This window comes from Schistosoma haematobium, chromosome ZW, assembly GCF_000699445.3.
Source record: "Schistosoma haematobium chromosome ZW, whole genome shotgun sequence".
NCBI lineage: Eukaryota > Metazoa > Platyhelminthes > Trematoda > Strigeidida > Schistosomatidae > Schistosoma > Schistosoma haematobium.
In genome coordinates, this window is record NC_067195.1 from 14,884,448 (window position 1) to 14,903,923 (window position 19,476).

Sequence of the window (19,476 nt, forward strand, 5' to 3'; positions counted from 1 at the left end):
GAAGTTCGATCGAGGACTCTTATATAGGCATTATGAAGAGCGCCCTAGGTCACAGAGTCCTTACGAGTTAGATTATGGGCGTCTCATAGGTAACATCCCAATGAATTGTAGCATACCAAATACTCCTGGGCATCCTCTTAGATGCCTACTTAAGCTCAGTCCCAACACAAACCTTTGAGGCGACACCCAGAAATTAGAGACAGGATGGTAGAACGGACCGTACTCCGATTGCTTACGAGCAGTCGAACCCCGTAATATGGCAAAGAATGAGGTGATCCAAACAACTTTCCAGTTGAGTTTCAAAAGGAATTTTAATACATCCTTAAGGACTTGGGACATTATTTCGTCATATTTTACTAAGATTTCTCCTTTGCCCCTTAAATATACTTAGGTTCCTAGCTGGAGGTATCAGTGATCTACCGCTATCAGATACAGAAGCCCGTTAAGCAGAAGCTTCTTATATTTCATCCACAGCGATCTGACTATCAGTAGGAATACTTGAAATTGACCTTGTATGCCGAGGTAATCTAATTCGTTGCGCTACCATCACAAAACATTACGTACATGTGAGTGGTAAATGCATGTGAACCACGAACATATACATATTGTAAAGATTAACGAACACTTCTAAAATTTTGATGATTTTAAAATAAATTTTAATCTCGTGGTGGAAAACGTAGTCTCAGTTGAACGTCGCATTGTTATGATAATGCTTCTATAGCCTATTAAAGAAACGTTTTTTGAGATTTCTCCGCAATCTTTCACTATGATATATTTGCAGCATAAGGCTCCAGGATCGCCGGTTGAGGTTGCATTATGATTTAAATTTGCGACTCATGTAGAGAGGATCAAAGTTATATCTTCAAATGAAGAGGTACTATGAAGAAAAGTGATAAATTTAGGGACTCACAAACTAATAATGTATCTGCAAAGAGCTAGTAAGACAAAGTATCTGAGTTAATCTTTTTTGCAATGAGTACCCGGTATTTTTTTAACCTAAGCTACCAAAAAAGGGGGAACAAACTCGAACAAAGGTAAAGTAAGAGAGGGACGCGTTAAAAAGTTATCCTTTTCGCCTACCATGCGAAATTCTCCCTCTATTGGTTGTATGTATATACACTTATTCTCCGGGTAAAAGTGTGCAATTCATCAATTATCTAAAAAGCTAACTAAGCCTGAGTAAAATTACAGCCACACTTTATTTTCATAAAAAATTCCAACTTGCTCAGTTCTTCCTCACTTCTACTCAGTTTAAAGACTAAGATGACCACGTCCCCTGTTGTTTGTCCATTAGTCATCATATATGCAGAACTTTGAGTTAGTGCTCTAAAGCCGAAGTTCAAGATGCTTCATAGTCTTTTTTTACCCATGATTACCCAAAACGTCATTTGTTAAAACAGAGTATGTAACTTTTACGAATGTGCAGGTTGTGTTTTGTTCGGTCAAGCCAAATGTTCTCAGTGAAATATACTAGGTGTATACAGACTAGATGGTGGTTGGAGATAGTCAACAGGAAACCCTGGACTCGGGTTTCGTGCTACTTGGCACTCGTCAGCAAGGTGTACCTGTAATCTTGAGGGAACTGATGCTCCCTGGCGGATTCGATCTCGTGTCACCCAGCTTCACAGTCAGAGACGTTACCACTGAGCTATCCGAGCCGTGACTAACCTCCTGTAGGACTGAGATGTAACGTCTCTGACTGTGAAGCTGGGTGACACGAGATCGAATCCGCCAGGGAGCATCAGTTCCCTCAAGATTACAGGTACACCTTGCTGACGAGTGCCAAGTAGCATGAAGCCCGAGTCCAGGGTTTCCTGTTGACTACCTCCAACCACCATCTAATCTCAATACATAGTGCCCGCAGTGTCGAGTCACCTAGACTGGTGGCCACATTGCAACATGATCGATAGCATTCGATCTGCACTAATAAGGACTAGACAAGCATGAGATTGATCACCACCCAGTGATCAATCAATTGTGACTAGGTGTATACATTTTGTGTGGAAGTGTTTTGGGTTTAACGGATTGTCATTTGGCAATATTTCCATCTTTTTTATTTTGGTCGATTTAAAACAGTTTGTGTTAATAGTTATAATTTCAAAGTTCATAAATAAAGGAAATTTAGGGAAAAACTAGTGAGAGGTGTCGGTCAACTCATATTTTATATAAAAAAAAGACGAACTTTAACATGATAGCCTGGATGTACATCAGCTACAAATGCAATAATAAAATGGATGCTTCACACAAGTCACTTGGTTTGTGTGTGTGCTGTGATACTGCCCAGGTGCCCAAACCGAGGCAGGTGATTTTCTTAGGAGGCTACACTCGGAGCCTTCGACCTAAAGGTCTGATCCACAAGGCAGTGGAGCAGCTTTAGGAGATGCAGGCCCATGGTAGCCTGTGACGAACGATTAGTTCATGCGCCATTTGTTCACTCAGAATCCTGGAGCCCATGTGCACCATTGGTTCGAAATCAGGGTTTTACAGCTCCTCTAGGTGGACCCTCCGTGTCCACCAACCCGGTTAAAGTACCGGATATTCGCTTTTCATCCTCTAAATTTTGTAACCAACACCGCCATGAGAAGACAGTGAGTAGGACTTCCCTGGTAGTTGTTGTATACAGGTGGCCATGTGAGAGCATTTGGTGAGGGAGAGCGGACTCTCCCCACCCTCGACCGTACCAGGGCTTTTGGGGGCTCCCCAGATCAGAAGAAGCCTTAGCTTTGAACCTAGAACTTAACGGTTGGAAGTTGGTCTTAACCACTAAGTCACTGCTTAGAAGTCTACAGCGATAATAGATGCTTTAGGATAGTAATAGTCGATGATTTGACGGGGCTAATTGTCACTACTATTTGTCGACCATAATTGTTTTTCGAATGCTTGTGAAACCTGGCCTCTCCGAGTTGAGGACGTTAGACGACTCTGTGTTCGATCATCGTCGTCTTCGAAAGATTGCTGACATCCAGTGGCAACACCATGTTAGTAATGCAGAGGTTCGGCATCGTGTGTTCGGGCACAGAGACGATAATGCAGTCGGTGTCACCATCTTGAAACACCGACTTCGGTGGCTTGGACATGTTCTACGAATGTCGTCCTAGAGAATTCCACGTCGTGCATTATTTGCCGACTCTGGGACTGGTTGGAAGAAGCGGAGAAGTGGTCAGTATATGACATGGTGTCGTGGCATGAAAGAAAGCTGCAAAGGACTGGCTTGTGTCGGTCCTTCACGACTCCCTGGTTGGGGTCCTAGAGATGGTGCAACAGTGGCTAGAGACGTTATCAGATATGGCTCAGAATAGAAGCCAGTGGCGATCCTGCTGTAACCTTCTTTTACTTTCTTCATAAAATGTGGTTGTGTCTTCCTTAACTGAAAGATTACTTCTGATTGTACCTTTCCGTTCCCTCATTATTACCACTATTATTATTACACTACCTTACACCAATCTCTTCCTTATTGTTCTTTTTTTAACCCTCCTTACCTTTTTTCCTTCTCTTTAAATTCTCATTGTTTTGTGTGGCGCATATATATTTGACTCATTCTTGTACCAATATGTATGTGTTCAAATAAATAAATGAATAATAAGTAATTTTCGAATGATTTAGTGACCATATCACCTATTTGTAGGTCGTTGAACCCAGTTAATTGGTCAGTTAAGTCACTGCTATTTAATTTACGTTGCAAAACGTTTTCTTGTTTGAAGACTAGATAACTATATTTACCTGTGAATCCTAGAGTACTGCGTTATTGAAACTACTGCAACTTGTCAGCCCAGCTGTATCCAGCAATATCTTTTATTATATAGAAGAAGCCCGTCATTAATAATCAACGTAGAGCTTAACGAGGTATGGGTTCGTTTACGTTATAATGTCTAACCAGCACAAGATGAAATTAACAGGATAAACAGCCAAGGAGTTAAAATAATAGTAATATCAATAATGGCGAAAAGTATTTGGCACTGAAAGTTTTGTAGTAGTGTGGTTTGTCTGGTTTGTCAGATTGCAAGTTCACAGCACTAAAGACCACTCTTTTCATAATCAACCTCCCTCCTCAATTCCTACTATTCCTCCTACATTGGCCTTTAACTCCAAACTTCCTCTTTCGGCTTTCTCCTCAAGTGTCACCATGTACAACGATTCTAGTGCGCGAAACGCTGCCCCAGGTCTACTGGAACCTCGCTCCAAACTACACATTGAAGCCTTCAACGTACGCATCCTCTTTAGCTGAAACCCTAGAATCTCATACCATTGATGTACGCTGTGTCTCCGAAACACACATACAGGATCCTAGTGTGATCACTCACTTGACCTCACCTCGGTGGAACGGAGAGCCGACGAGATACACCCTCCGTTTATCTGGCGACCCGATAGCTAGTTCTCGTGGACTGACGGGTGTAGGCATAGCACTAGGCATGAGGGCAGAACAAGCACCATTAGAATGGATCCCCGTTAATAGTCGTGTATGTGTTGTTCAGCGGAACGGCTCCATAAGAATTCGGGAGGATAGAGACATACGTTGTTTCTGCCTACGCTGTCGCTGACTGCAGCTCAGACGAAGTGAAAGATGAATTTTACAGAAAGCTGTCCGAACTTCTTCAAAAAGCTAAACGCTCAGACATAGTACTCGTAGGAGGTGACTTTAATGCCCAAGTAGGTAGCTTAAACCAAACAGAAAGACATTTAGGTGGGCATTTTAGTATTCTGACACAGCGAACAGATAATGGTGATCGTCTGCTGCAACTGTGCCCAGACGATCGTTTATTTTTAGCAAACACAAATTTTAAGCATAAGGAGAGACATCGTCTAACATGGCGACCCCCTGCACCAAACCAACGATGAACTCAAATAAACCATATTGCCATCTGTCATTGTTGGAGAAGCTCGATTGAAGACTCGCTTGTTTTAAAATACCTGTTTGGACTCCGATCATGCTCGAATACGAGCACACATTCGCTTTTCGTCCTCTCATTTTTGTAAATAACACCCCCGCCACGAGAAGGCAGTGAGTAGGACTTCCCTGGTAGAGGCTATATACGCGTGGCCATGTGAGAGCATTTCGAGAGGGAGAGCGGACTCTCCCCACTCTCGGCCGTACCAGGGCATTTGGGGGCTTTTTAGACTAATAAAAGAAACTGGAATAAAGAAGTCAAGTGTGAGACGATGTAAGAAAAAGACGACACTCTTATCTACTGTCAGCCCAGATGTTTAGAACGATGGGCGGAACACTTTAAGGAGCAGTTCAGCTACTATACAACTACCCTCCATTCTCAAACAGTCTGAATGGAACATTAAAGTAGGTCCCCCGACTATAATTGGAGTTCAGAAAGCCATAGCTAATCTAAAACGAGGAAGAGCAACTGGTCCAGATAGATCGACTCCAGAGGTGTTTAAGGGTGGTGGTCCGGTTTTAGCGACTAGGCTGACTAATATTTTAGCTAAAATCTGGGAACTGGATGGAACCCCATCTGGCTAGTTGCAATCACTGATTGTCCCACTATATAAGAAGGGGTCAAAGTCATCCTGTAATAACCATAGAGGGATTAGTTTGACTAATATAGCATCTAAAATACTAGTCTCAATAATTATCGGATGCCTAACAAAGACTCGTGAACTGCAAACATGAGGAAATCAGGCTGGCTTCAGACCTGGTCGTGGCTGTATCGACCACTTATTCACCATTCGTCATATTTTGGAATGCAAGTATGTTTGTCGGCGTCCGACGATGGTGGTCTTTCTTGACTTAAAAGCAGCATTTGATTTTATAGATCGAAAAGTTCTGTGGCAGTGTCTGTTATTGAAAGGTGTACCTCAGAAGTACACAAACTAGTCAAATCAGAGCTTATAGCGAACTATCATCTGATTTTGCAACCTTGTGTAGTTCCGTCAAGGCTATCCACTATCTCCATTTTTGTTCAACTTCATCATAAACCTAGTGCGGAAAATAACGTTCTCGTCGACTGAATTTTCGTGCATTGATCTACCAAGAGGTCCACTTATCGACTTAGAATGCGCAGATGACATAGTCGTGTTTGGTGAAGACGCTGGTAAAATGCAGAATCTTTTGGTAGCACTGAGCAACAATGCCAGAATGTTTTGGAATGCGCTTCTCTCCCTCTAAATGCAAGTTGTTGATTCAGGACTGGTCTACGTCAACACCTGAACTAAGGATAGGGAGTGAAGTAGTTGAACACATTGACAACTTCACTTATCTTGGAGGTCTGATCAGCCGTGATGGGTTGGTGTCTGATGAAATCTCTGCGTGGATTCGAAAGGCTCGTTTGGCTTTTGCCAACTTACGTCACCTATGGCGAAGGCGAGATATCCGTCTATCAATTAAGGGACGAGTATACTGTGCGGCAGTTCGTTTTGTTCTACTTTATGGGTGCGAATTGTGGTCATTAAGAGTAGAGGATACTCGTAATCTACTAGTATCTGATCACAGATGTCTTAGAAATATTGCTGGCATCTGCTGGGTTCACCGGGTAAGTAATATTAAGGCTAGACGCAAGTTATTAAGCAATGATGGTAAATCAGTTGATGAGGTTGTGAATCCTCATAGGCTAAGATGCCTGGGCCACGTGTTACATATACCTGAACACCGATTACCACGACACGCATTGGCTCAGAATCGATCACAATGGCGGTGTATATACTCTTTGTCTTCCCTTAAACCGTGAGATTAAAATTACTTTATACCTTTCTTTTTACGAAGTAATTCTTTTTCCTGTATTATATCCTTATACACAATCTTTCTTTTATACATTACTACCATTGAAGTAATTACTTCTATGAATTTGGTGTTCACCTTGTTGTGCTAATGAGGTATGGCAACTTGTACTGATGCATATATGTGCCTGGTCCTACCTTGTAGCTGACTGACTGAGTTGTTAAACACTCACCTATTTAATAATGAATATTTTCAGATTTCGGGATTTAATTCGTCAATTAGTAGTTTTGTAGGTAACTCAAACTTCATAGATAGTTTTGTCACCTCTAATCGGCGCTTGTTTTATATCCCATTATAAGACCCACATCATCGTAAGGTCGTGATCAAGAGCTAATTGATGAAAAATGTTTCTAATCTTTTTACTCGAATGCAAATTGCAAACGTTCTGTACTGTGAATGCCGAAACTACTAGATATGGCCCAAAATAGGAATCACTACCAATTCTGATATGATTTCCGTCTACATTCTATATGAAAGCGAAATATAGCTGCATAATCGAAAAACGTTCTCTTGGTTGTATTTTTGACAGAAGTATATCCAATATATTATACTATTTTAATTCGCTTTTTATTAAGTTTACGTTTTGTTAATTGTATTCCCCTCCTCTCGTTTGTTTCATCGTAATCGTACTTCTTTATTTGTGTGACGCATACTCATTATGCTGTCCAGTTCTACCAGTATTTGTCTCAAATAGGTAAAGTAGGATCTGGGTCATGTATCTGGCTCTCACACAAGCACAGTTCGATATCTAATAAAATGAACATGTACTCCGTTATTAAGTCGTGTGATAAACTTATGTGCTTATAGTGCTTGTATATTCAGAGTAGTCATGAAATATAAAAGAAGTTCTGTCATTTCGTGAGTTTCATTTTCTTTTTCATCAGAAACGATAAGGATAACTTTGCACTATTCTTGGAAATTCTGATTCTTTGTACATAATGTTTAGTAGTGTTCGTCAGCCAGCCAGTTACATGGAACTAATTTTCTAAAAAAATTTTTGCGATATCTTTTTACAGTTGTGTTGGTCGAAAATATCTAGTCATGAGTAATTCAGATTTCGGTATTATTGCTTTGGAGATCTATTTTCCAAAATTTTATGTCTCTCAACATGATCTTGAAGTAGAGGACAAATGTGTGGGAAAGTATACTCAAGGATTAGGACAAACATCTCTTGGATTTTGTTCAATACAGGAAGATATAAATTCAATGTGTCTAACTGTTGTGAGCAACCTTATCAGGCGTACAAATCTTGACCTGAAAACAATTGGTTTTCTCGAGGTAAGTAATTTGCTGTTCTTTGAAATACCTAGATCGTATGTTGTGTGTATTAATTTTATTTCGCTAATATATGGAAAAATTTTGGTGAGGCTATCATTTAAGCTAGAAGAACCTTAGTTTGATATTTGAAAGTGTATTCTCACTACTTAAGAAAATAAATTAAATGTGAACGGTTTACAGTGTCCATATTTTGATTAAATTGTCAGAGTTTTCCTTTCTAGACAGTAATTTTGAGTTGGAGCAAATGACATAACGCCCTGACACTGTGGTTTAAATTCACCAATAGTCAATATAAACATTCGCCTCTTAAAAGTGACCTTTCGAAAGATTATACATATTTCTTACGAATACTTCTTAGTTGTATTTATTCTTTCTGTCATACTTATCGCATCATAATACTACCATGTGCAGAAAAATATCATTGTGTGGACACACTTTAGTGAACAGGAACACCCGTGGGGACAATCGAATGTATTTAACACAAAATTACTGAACTTTTTAATAAAATCTAACAATCATAAAATGAATGCTTAATTTGCAAAATGTCCACCAATTATCTCAAAATGACTCAGGCTTCATTGTTCTTGCATTTTCATACAAATTGCATCCTGTTTCTATATTTTACTGTTCAATCCTCTTGTCTCTCTACTGCCAGACCTTCTGTTCACGACTAACATCATATACTACTTATGTCAGTATAAGTAGCACACACCACAGTGCTACTTGTTCTTAGCAATCGATTCGTGGATTACGTTCTTAGACGTTATTATGTCAAATAACGTTTGCGTTTGTTTACATTTTAATCGATCTCGGTTTTAATAGGATTAGTAACTAATAGTTAAATTATAACAGTCAAATCGCTTATAGAAATGAGTACTTTCTTATATCCGTATAATTTTAAGCAATAAAAGTTTCTGTGTTTAATTTATAGGTTGGAACAGAAACGATTATAGATAAATCAAAGTCTACAAAAACCGTACTAATGCAATTATTCGAAACAGCTGGTAATTTTGACGTTGAAGGAACGGATACAAAGAACGCGTGTTTCGGTGGTACCTCTGCTTTGTTCGGTGCGCTTAACTGGCTTGAATCTAGTTACTGCAATGGTAAGTTGAATAAACTTTATGCACTATCACGATAGTTCCTATCATATTCTAAAACCAAATTAACATCGGTTAAATGCTTTTATCATTTTAATCCCAGGTCCAACGTTTCACTGTCTTTATATATCTATTTTTTTAAGTATTAAGCTTCCTTAGGTCTTACACGATAAGTATGGCTCAAAATTTGGTCTGTTAACCCGAATGCAGTCCTTGATTTGTGTTACTATTTGATTTAGTCTCGGCAAATCGATAATGTATGTGTTGTACTCGATAAGCCTAATGATTTGCTAGTCGTGTATATTATAAAAATGTGAAGGATATAACTACTGCCTAAAACCGTTGTAAAACCCCAAATACATTAAGGTTTTAGAGGTGTTTACGGAAGTATTAAATTAAAATTTAAAATCAATTTATAATTTTGCATTTCGTCTCATTCCAGTGTTACTGTGTTTCTGATCTCTTTGCATTTTTTTCCATATGAAGGCCGTATGGCGTTGGTTGTTGCAGCTGATATAGCAGTTTATGGGGATAAATCAGCTCGTCCTACCGGTGGTGCGGGGGCTGTAGCAATTTTACTCGGACCGAATGCTCCTTTGGTGATTGACTTTGGTAAGGTCTTAACTTTTAAAGATTTGTTGAGTAGATACTATGGTGTTCCAGCTGTCTTATGAAGATTTGTATGCTCAGTTGTTTTTCGTAGAGAGAATGTTTTATGATATCACTCAAAATTTAGGTTTCCTTGATTGCAAGCATCTATTGGTTAGATAGTTGCTATAATCAAATTTGAACTGCATTCAAGATTATGAATGAGAGTTTTCATCATTTCTAGGAAAACGTTACATTTGGAACATTTAGTTTGTGACGAATTTTTACCGATCAACGAGTTTAATAACAATAAAATAACACTGCATCACGAACTTCAAGTTCCCAATGTTAACACATTTGTTACTTTCTAGTAGTATACATCAATATAATAAAAACGCACTGGTTATCATTCATTATGGAATGCCTAGTACTGCAATTGAAATTCCTTAACTATTATAGCGTTACAAATTCCACATGATGAATATGTTTATCAAGTAGCTTTTACGAGATAGCATTATGATGTTCTTTGTTCGTTATTGTATAGATTGTGTTAGCTTTTGGTTTGTAGATTTTATATCAGTATCATTCTAAAAACAGTTCTCTCTTTCAGCATGTTGGCGTTTCTTGTATAATAATCTTTGGAGTTTAGATATTTGAAGTATTCTGCGTTTTGGTGTTCTACTCAAAACTTTACTTCTTATATCAGTTCATTTCGTATACAAACAGAATTAGTTTTCTTCAAAAAGAAATATTATTACATTTGCTATGTTTTACTTTTTTTCGCAAAATCCCTGCCGCCAATTGTTATATCTTTTGGCCTGTTTATTATCACGTTATAAGATCGCCAATCAAAACACGACTTATACAATCTTAACACTGTACTAAACCAATAATATGTTGACCGGCATAGGAAGCCTGCAGTTCTTATTGGTCCTTTTCACCTAGCCCTGCCTATTCAGTCCAGAACACAATCTCAGCCTCCACCGTATGATTAATGTCTTTCGGACGTACCTAGCAAACCAGACTGCATCACACCATAAATTGAAAAATGACATTTATATAAGATCAAACCAAAAGTGACTGAGTGTGAAAGACTGTAACTAATAGATTGGGGCTACCTTAAGGATATCAAATCGTATAACAGTAGTCAGTTGGTCAAATGGAAGCTTATGATAAAAGAAATACGAATATGCATATATAATCTAGTTACTTAATAGTTATCCAATAGGAATATATGTAATAATAGTTCATAAATAATTCCTAGTAGTTACCATCCATTTATTCTTCGTTCGGATATAGCAGAAATGGAATAGTAGCAATAATAAGTTGAACGACTAAGCCTTTGAAATAAGATTTGAAAAAAACAGATTAGATAGGTATATATGATATGAGGGAATAGTGCAATTCAAGATCGAAAGATGAACAGTGGATGAAAATAGTTGATGCATAGTTGAAATGCTAGAAGTAGTGTTATCGTGTTTATGTTGGAGATTGCCTTTAATTTGTTATCTGTATCAGCTGCAGTGATTTTGGGAGAATGGGTATATTGGCTCACCAATTTGTATCAATACGTTATCGAATTTTTTTCGATGAGTTGAGTTCGTAACAGGCTGAATTATACTTTCCTGTTCTGATCGCCGATTTGTGTTGGGCATTTAGCTCTATTATTTTATCAACTTTATGATTTTCATGATGTAGCCAAGTGATAGCTGCTCATAAGGCCAAATTATTAACTTAAATCACTGAATGATTTGAAAAACGGCCAGATCACTAACCAGAAGAATAGGTTTCTTGTGTAAAAATAAATGACGTGGCTATTTATAAAGTATGAATACGAAGATTAACACAATAAAATAAATCCTGAAAGTCTTCATTAACTGCTAAGAAAAATTTAGGACCGATTGTGCTGGAAGAGATAATCAATTTTTGAGCAAAAATAGGCATATTCGGTTATAGGAATATAAATGAATAATTTATATATGACTCGGATTTCATTGTATTTATTATGGAGTTCACGTTATTTGACTGCTTATAATTAATATCAATAAACGGTTATTCCTGCTCATAATCCAGTTCTCAGTCGTTTTTCAGGATTGTATATCATGTGATCTCTAATCTTGTGGTGTAATTACCTAGCATCATGGTCTAGTGTGTCTACTCTATTATCTAGTGTATCAAATCGTATTGTCTATTAGTAGGTGCATGTACGTGACACTCCTGTTTTATTTTTCAATGCTATAACAGAATATTATTGAAAAATCATCATAGAACACTACAAATCACTGCCGAGTTGTCTTGTTATATCTATCATATTGTTAAACTGATTAACTAGGTACAGATTAGTGTACTTGGCTTGGAGTCATACTCTAAGCGCTTACAGCTAGTGATACTACCTGGATGCCTGGACAGAATTAGGTGCAGTTGGATTCGGGCCTACGACGTGGTCATATGTCTCAGCTGCTGAACTACCACTGCAGATTAATCACTCTATGTAGTCAATATAAACAAATAAATGTATACCTCACTTAAATTACAGATCAATGTAGGTCTTTGTAAATGAAACAGTTTGTTATATAACAGTAATATTTTTAGCGTATAATAGGACTTTCATTACTGTCTTCATTTATTTTGTCAAGGTCTACGAGCTGTTTATATGAAACATTGTTATGATTTCTACAAGCCAAATTTAAGCTCTGAATATCCTATCGTTGATGGTCACTTTAGTATGCAGTGTTATCGAGAGGCATTAGAAATGTGTTATAAATTATATCGACACAAATCAGCTTCTAAAGGTAAACGTATTTTAATTTATTCTGAGTATGCTATTATTATTATTATTATTATTATTATTATTATTATTATTATTATTGGTACGATTACCACTTACTATTCAGAAATTATCTTATTGAATAACTACTTCCCATTCATCTCTATATTCTGTATGAAGATTATTGAGTTTTATTGAAGTCATAAACCGATCAACGTTAGACCACCATTCAGAACCTTTCGATATTACTTATTAATTAATATCTTTATGACTTTATCTATTAATCGTCGATAAACAGTGTTATTCAATCAAACGTCTGTTGAACATTGAATAATTAGTTAGTAACAGTTGACTTCAATAGGGTTTATTAGACTGTTTATTGGCACATTCCAGTACTGTCTCTCATATTCAGTCACTGAACTCATATCCGAAGGCTTTTCCAATTTTCTGTTAGGTCTAGCTGAACCCATTCACGTTGTGATTATTTTACTTATATTTTACTCCTTACCATCAGTTAGAGAATACAAGGCTTATTGGTCGGTTTCGAAAGTATGAAGTGTAAGTGTAAACAAGCTGTACTGATGTGGTGATGAGATTGTGAGTGAAAACAATTTTATGACTGTTTTTAAATCTTTTCACCAAAAACCTTTCACCAAGTTATTCTTCATTTCATGATATCCATAGTATGAATGATTTTCACGTATGTGAATATAAACTTTTTTGTGTACTTTGTAAAGTCAATTCTTCTTTATTTGTATTTACACAGTACTAGTTTGACAGTATCATTTTTAGATTTTATAAAATAAACTGTTTGTGATTTACATTTTAGGTCTCAATAGTATAATAACAACACCTTGGCGAGATACTTTACCGAAGGTGAACAATGCAATAGACTATATGTGTTTGCATGCACCATTTACTCGTCTTGTACAAAAAGCGATCGGTTGGTTAGCAATGATTGATATGCGTACAGAAGGCATTATTGCAGATACATTAAACGATTCTGATGTATTCTTATCATCTTCAAAAGCTGGTCAATTATGTCATAATAATCATCAAATGACGTCGAAATCAGAGTATTTTGATCAGATAGACCCATCTATTTTTAATGCTTTAAAAGATTACCGTTTACTTGATGATAAACAGTAAGTTTATTATTTCATGGTGATATTAGCAATTGTATTATTAGTAACAGTAGTAACGGTTTTCTATCGTTTTAAGCTTCCCAATTAGTTTGAAAGTAGTTGATCTCATAATAATGTAGTCAGTCACTAGTTAAACAGTGACTTAAAATTCGCTTTAATCAGATGTTTGGATTTGAATGACCAAAACCTTTATAAATGAAAAAAACCTGTATGAATGAGGTTTACCACGAATACAAATATCAGGAAGTGGAACTTAGCCTCAGTCGTCCGGTCAGGACTGACTTTTTAGCTTTCAAAATTTAGTATTTTGAGTGTCGATTATTGAGAGGTGTTATCAGTCTTAACTTCTGACAAGTTCTGGAGTAGAATGGAGTAAAATAGTCGTTGGGTACTTTCTGATTTCTAGATTTAACTCTCACACACTAGGTTATAGGTTCGAACTCCGCCCCGTCTACTTTATTTTGGGAAACGGGTTAGGGTTAGCATCAGTATCTTCCACATTTAGGGTGTGACTCGAGGCCAAGTAAACTAATCTGTATCATCTGGTAAATTAGTGCCCCTGATTTTCGAATGTTGCTTTCACTTTTATTCAGCGATTATGATTCGTGTATTGCTTACTGACTAACATGTTTGTTATTTACTTTAGTATTCCTGATCACCAGTTGGATACAATTTGTTTGAAAGCTACTGAATCGTTGTACAGGCGTAAAGTAGATCCTGGACTAATGTTCGTTAAAAATATTGGAAACATGTATACTGCTTCTCTATATGCATGTCTTGTTAGTCTTCTTCTTAAGTGAGTAGTTTATTATATTGTGTTGTTCTTGAAATTTTCCTCACTGAATATTTTGGTTGTGTATTAAATCGATCATTTCATTGGGAAACTAAATACGATACAACATTAAAAAAACACGAAGTTCAGCGAAGGGATCTTTTTTCAGTGAATTTATTAACGAGCTGTACAATCGTACCTATATGAAAATTTTGTTAAAGTATTACTTCCGTGAGTACATATGAACAAGAAATAAACACGATAGGGATAAGACGTACTTCTCTTGTACACACAGTTCTGCCCTCAAATCATGGAGCAAGAGCTTCTGCTGTTTTATGGAGTTGGGTACGAAAAAATCTTGCTAGGTTTCGACGAATTGTTTAAAGAACCTTAAAATCAACCTGTGGATTAGTGGAGTGATTAGAGTCGATTAAATGTTCAGGAATGAAGCATATAACTGCTTTCCTCTCACCCTTGTAGAACCACACTGGGAAATGTTTTCGTATCCGATTTGAAAGCAAGCACTGGCGGTGGCCAATGTACCTTGTTTCTCAAGATCAGGCGATCTGGTAGATGCACATAGAGGTAAACAGATGAGGAAGCTTATCCTTTGCGGATACAGAAAAGTTCCTACTAGTTAAGATTGGGCCCAAAAGAGACTGTTGCGATCCCATCTCTCTGTCTATATATTTCATTGCTGAAACTGAACTGGACATTGAAGGTACAACGTAACAAGAGTTCTTTGAAATGGTCAATCGATGGGCCTATATCTATGTTATTAGAATCAATATAATCACATATGTAACATAGTTTCAGTTATAGGTAATCTGGTGCACAGAGAACCAAAGTCAAGCGAGAAAATGAGCTTTCCGGAAGTATTGGCATCCTTAATATTATCAGTAACACAAATCATTCATAACATATGTACGTAATAATATTCCTTCAATTAACCAAGAACCCATTTTCCTATAAGAGAATAAAGGGAAGAACAAAAGTTCTATTATAGCTAAGATTGACTCTGATATATTATGGAATCTGTGGGTACCTCAAGAAAAGTTTGATGTTTAGTTGATAATCACCTACTAAAGGTAAGTTTTCCTCCAGGGGTCTAGGTTCGACATCAATACTCTTAGATAGAAAAAATTTTGAGATGGCTTTTCGAAAAATCCATTTTCGACAGATTTTGATCGGATTTCCTGAAATTTTGCATAAAGAATGTTACTTAATTGTACGTACTGGTTAGGTATGTTCGCATTAATTATAGCTTTCATTGTTTAATTCAGGTGTGTTTGTAAAACGTAAGTCATAGTTCTTACTGATTGGCAGGATTTAGCTTACAAACATTGGAGTTGCAGAACTATGTTTCATCAATCGTTGAATTGAATGAATTGATGCATTAAAATGTAAAATTGGTTTTTCTGATTTTCCTATGTATATGTTTATTCCGACGTTTCATCCCACGGATTGATTTTAGTTAAACAACAATTGAAGGCTGGAATCAGTGTACACTGAATGATGGTCGTAAAGTATCACCAGTTAAATGATATTAGGACCTGGACTCTTAACCTTTTACCTTCTGACTACTGGGTCAGTATACAATGGTCCATATTTCTAACTTCAGCAAATTTAGTTTTCATATATATATACCAATGTAAACTGTTTAAAAAATAATTGTCAAGAATATTTATGAGTTTCAATGTTCACTGCTGGGTCTAAAGGTCCTCAATGTGGTCATTGCTATACTTTACCGTGGAGTTTCGTAGTAGGACGAAACAATTGTCCACTGCTTCCTGGCCTTCACTTGTTGTTTAACTAAGATCAGTCTGTGATGTGTAACGTCAAAATCAATAATCTCCTCAACGCCCTATATTTGCATATTTTCTCGATTTTCACATTCTTGTTTCTATAGTATGTTGTTAGTTGATTTGACTATTTTGAGAACTAGGTCTTCTTTAAATCTAAAAACTAAGGATATTTTTGCTTGTATTGAGTTTACATCTACAATTTGTGTATATTAAGAAAAGAGTATATAAATGATTTTTTTTCTTTTTTCAAAAAGTCATTTTACGTGCAGGGACAGTTAAACAAATATTCCACAATGAAGAATTGAAATTTCCGTTGTCTGATTTAAATTTCGAAAAATAAGTTTTTTGATTTTGATGGAGTTTTGTTCTCTGAGCTGGATGATTTGGTCGTGGAGCTTTCATCGTTCTTCTGAACGACATCATCAGCACAAACTTCAGATAGAAGTGAAGTGTTCGAATTTCTCCACATGTGTTTCACAGCTTGTTCTGTGCACCTCGATGTTGATTGGTTCTTGTTGACCTTAAATTTATCATTGTTTACTTCTTTGTTTTGGTTGTGTCTCCCATTGGTTTGATTTTTGTTCCCATATTTATGCATGGTTTTCCTGATTGGTTGATAAATTGGATTGATTTCAATATGTTTGTTGATTGCTGATTGACCTGAGTGCCAGGCTTCTAGAAATTCTCTGGTGTTTTTGGAGTTTCCTCTGTCTAAGATTTCTACATTTTCCCAATCGAATGAGTGTCCGTAGTTATCCACGTGTATTGAAATAAGTGAAGAAATATCATGGCGTTTGACTGCTAATTGATGTTCATGTAGGCGTAGGTGGAGGGGACGTCCGCTTTGTCCGATGTAGTGTTTGTCGCAGTTGGTACAGTTTATTTTGTAGATAATGTTTGATTTGTTCTCCTTTGTTATTTCATCTTTTGGTTTGCATAAGATTGATTGTAGTGATTTTGTTGGTTTGTGTGCCACACTTATCCCGAAGGTTTTCAGCAGTCTCGTTGCAGTTTCTGATATTCCTTGTATGTACGGTAGGGTGATCCTTTTACTGATTTTTGTGCCTGACTTGGGTTGTGATGCTGTGTGCCGTTGGTGCTTTTTGATAAAGTTGATTGGGTAGCCGTTCTTTTGAAATATGTCCTTCAGGTATTTCTCTTCATTTCTTCGTGCTGCCAGTGTGCTGCAGTGTGTCCTCGCCCTCTTGAACAATGTGTGTACGCAGTTGATTTTGTGAGCCCTTGGGTTGTTGCTGTTGTAGTTGAGAATTTGATCTGTATGGGTTGGTTTCCTATATACTTGAGTTTCCAGCTTTCCTGTATCCGTTCTAGTGATCAATATATCCAAAAATGCTAGTTGGTTGTTTGACTCCTGTTCCATTGTGAACTTGATGTCATTGAAAATGTTGTTGATCAGTTTGTATGTGTTTTCCAGTTCATCCTTTTTGACGATGACGAAGGTGTCGTCTACGTAGCGAATCCAAATTTTTGGCTTGATCACTGGTAATATCGTGGCTTCTAGTCTTTGCATCACTGCTTCTGCGATCAGTCCTGATATTGGTGATCCCATTGGTGTCCCTTTTGTTTGTTTGTAGATTTTGTTGTTGAATTGAAAATATGTTGTTAGGCATAAATCGATGAGCTCCAGTAGACTTTGAATTTGAAGCGTCGTGTATTTGGTGAGATTTGTGTCGTTGTTGAGTAGTAGGGATATAGTCTCCATCTCATAAGTTTTTTGAGTTTCATTTTACCCATTAAAATTAAAACTACTAAGATCTGGGGTTATTCTTAACTGAATGTTTATATGTTACTTTAGAATATAATCAATAGTTGTTTGTTTTATGGATTGTGATACTTTGCCATTTATTTCGTCTATCGAATCAACCTGCTTATCACAGCACTTATATAATCTCAGTGAAGTTGAATAACTTTATTGAGTTATTTACTTCACATAAGACCATTTACATACCAACCATTTGTATTTAACTTTAAAGGATACTGGTTTTTAAATAATTTTCTGGCACACAGTAACATAAAAAAAATTGTCAAGATAAATTAGTTATGTAATTTAATAGATTAGTTACATTTTTTAATTATATCAGTTTAACCTTAAGATATTGTAAATTGTGTGCTGAATAATTATCTAGTCCAATTTATTGAAATCAGACTATTAATAAGTGTTGATAAAATTTAAAATTAGTGCATTCAGATATAGATTACGGTGTATAATAAATCTTCATCTGTTGTCCTTTCCTTCCAGCTTTCATCTAGTTACACCAGTATTTTGTTCAGTTATAACAGGATCAGACATGATTTATATCAAGAAATGCTATACGAAACGGTGAAACTGAACTATAAGGTCATTTCAATAAAGAAAGATCATATCGTTTCATAGTCACGGTATATATATCAGAACACAATTTTTTCTATCATACATAAACGGCTAATGACGAAAACGTCTGTAAAAGCTAGGGTTTGGATTTACGATTTAGTGTTTGAGTTAAGATAAGGATTTAGACGAATAGTTCGCGATTCAGATGAAAGTACATATAAACTAACCGTAAAACAACCGTAAACTTTAACCACAGTCGTTAATCCTAATCTTATATCTTAAACTCTACCTTTTTAACCATAAATTATTCACTCACAAATTTAACTCACGGGACTGTGATGTAAACTAGCTAGATATTCAGTAATAAAATTTAATGACGCAAAATATATATTGATATTTATTAGTACAACAGTTGAACTAGTAATTAATACTTTGTGAGTCAAACAGTGGACAACATAATATTGAAAGGACAGAATACTGTAAGACTATCTATACAAAGAATGATAAATATTAACTTCATTGTCTATTGTCGATGTTCACATCAAACGACAAACACACAGTATACTTCCTACTCATAAGTACGATCGAACACAGATTCATTGAAGATAATTGGAACGAAGATATCAATATTAGTACAGATACCTAGAAAAACCAATCCGTTTACTCCATTCAACGTCTGACTACAAATCAGTCAGTGTCGATCTTGTGTAATTATTTTGGTTGTGAAAAGTGCACTACATACTTGCGAACACTGATCATTCATGATTAAGCGTGATTTTGACAGTTTGTGAATTCATATACACCTATATGCATGCTTAACCTAGTTCTCACTTGAGGATATCAATACTTATTCTACAATCCACATATTTTTACACATCTTTTCTTCATCATACTATCAATTTACAAAACTCATTACCACCACTACTACTACTACTACTACTACTACTACTACTACTACCTATTAA

The 19,476-nt window shown here is 36.4% G+C and overlaps 1 protein-coding gene across 3 annotated transcripts in view; it reads left to right on the forward strand.

Annotated features, from left to right (window-relative positions):
- Positions 1 to 379: 379 nt before the first annotated feature.
- Positions 380 to 19,476, forward strand: part of HMGCS2_1 (Hydroxymethylglutaryl-CoA synthase, mitochondrial) — a gene marked incomplete at its 5' end in the record, with an annotated part of 31,683 nt that continues 12,586 nt past the window's right edge. The window contains 7 exons of one of the 3 annotated variants that reach the window (XM_051210502.1): positions 380 to 566; positions 7,741 to 8,002; positions 8,934 to 9,108; positions 9,589 to 9,714; positions 12,327 to 12,482; positions 13,287 to 13,602; positions 14,249 to 14,398. In XM_051210502.1, coding sequence (XP_051070499.1) covers positions 7,766 to 8,002; positions 8,934 to 9,108; positions 9,589 to 9,714; positions 12,327 to 12,482; positions 13,287 to 13,602; positions 14,249 to 14,398 — 1,160 coding nt within the window. Of the gene's footprint in view, positions 939 to 1,081; positions 1,132 to 7,740; positions 8,003 to 8,933; positions 9,109 to 9,588; positions 9,715 to 12,326; positions 12,483 to 13,286; positions 13,603 to 14,248; positions 14,399 to 19,476 lie in introns of those variants that run through there. The other 2 variants (XM_051210503.1, XM_035732624.2) reach the window with 2 other exon arrangements.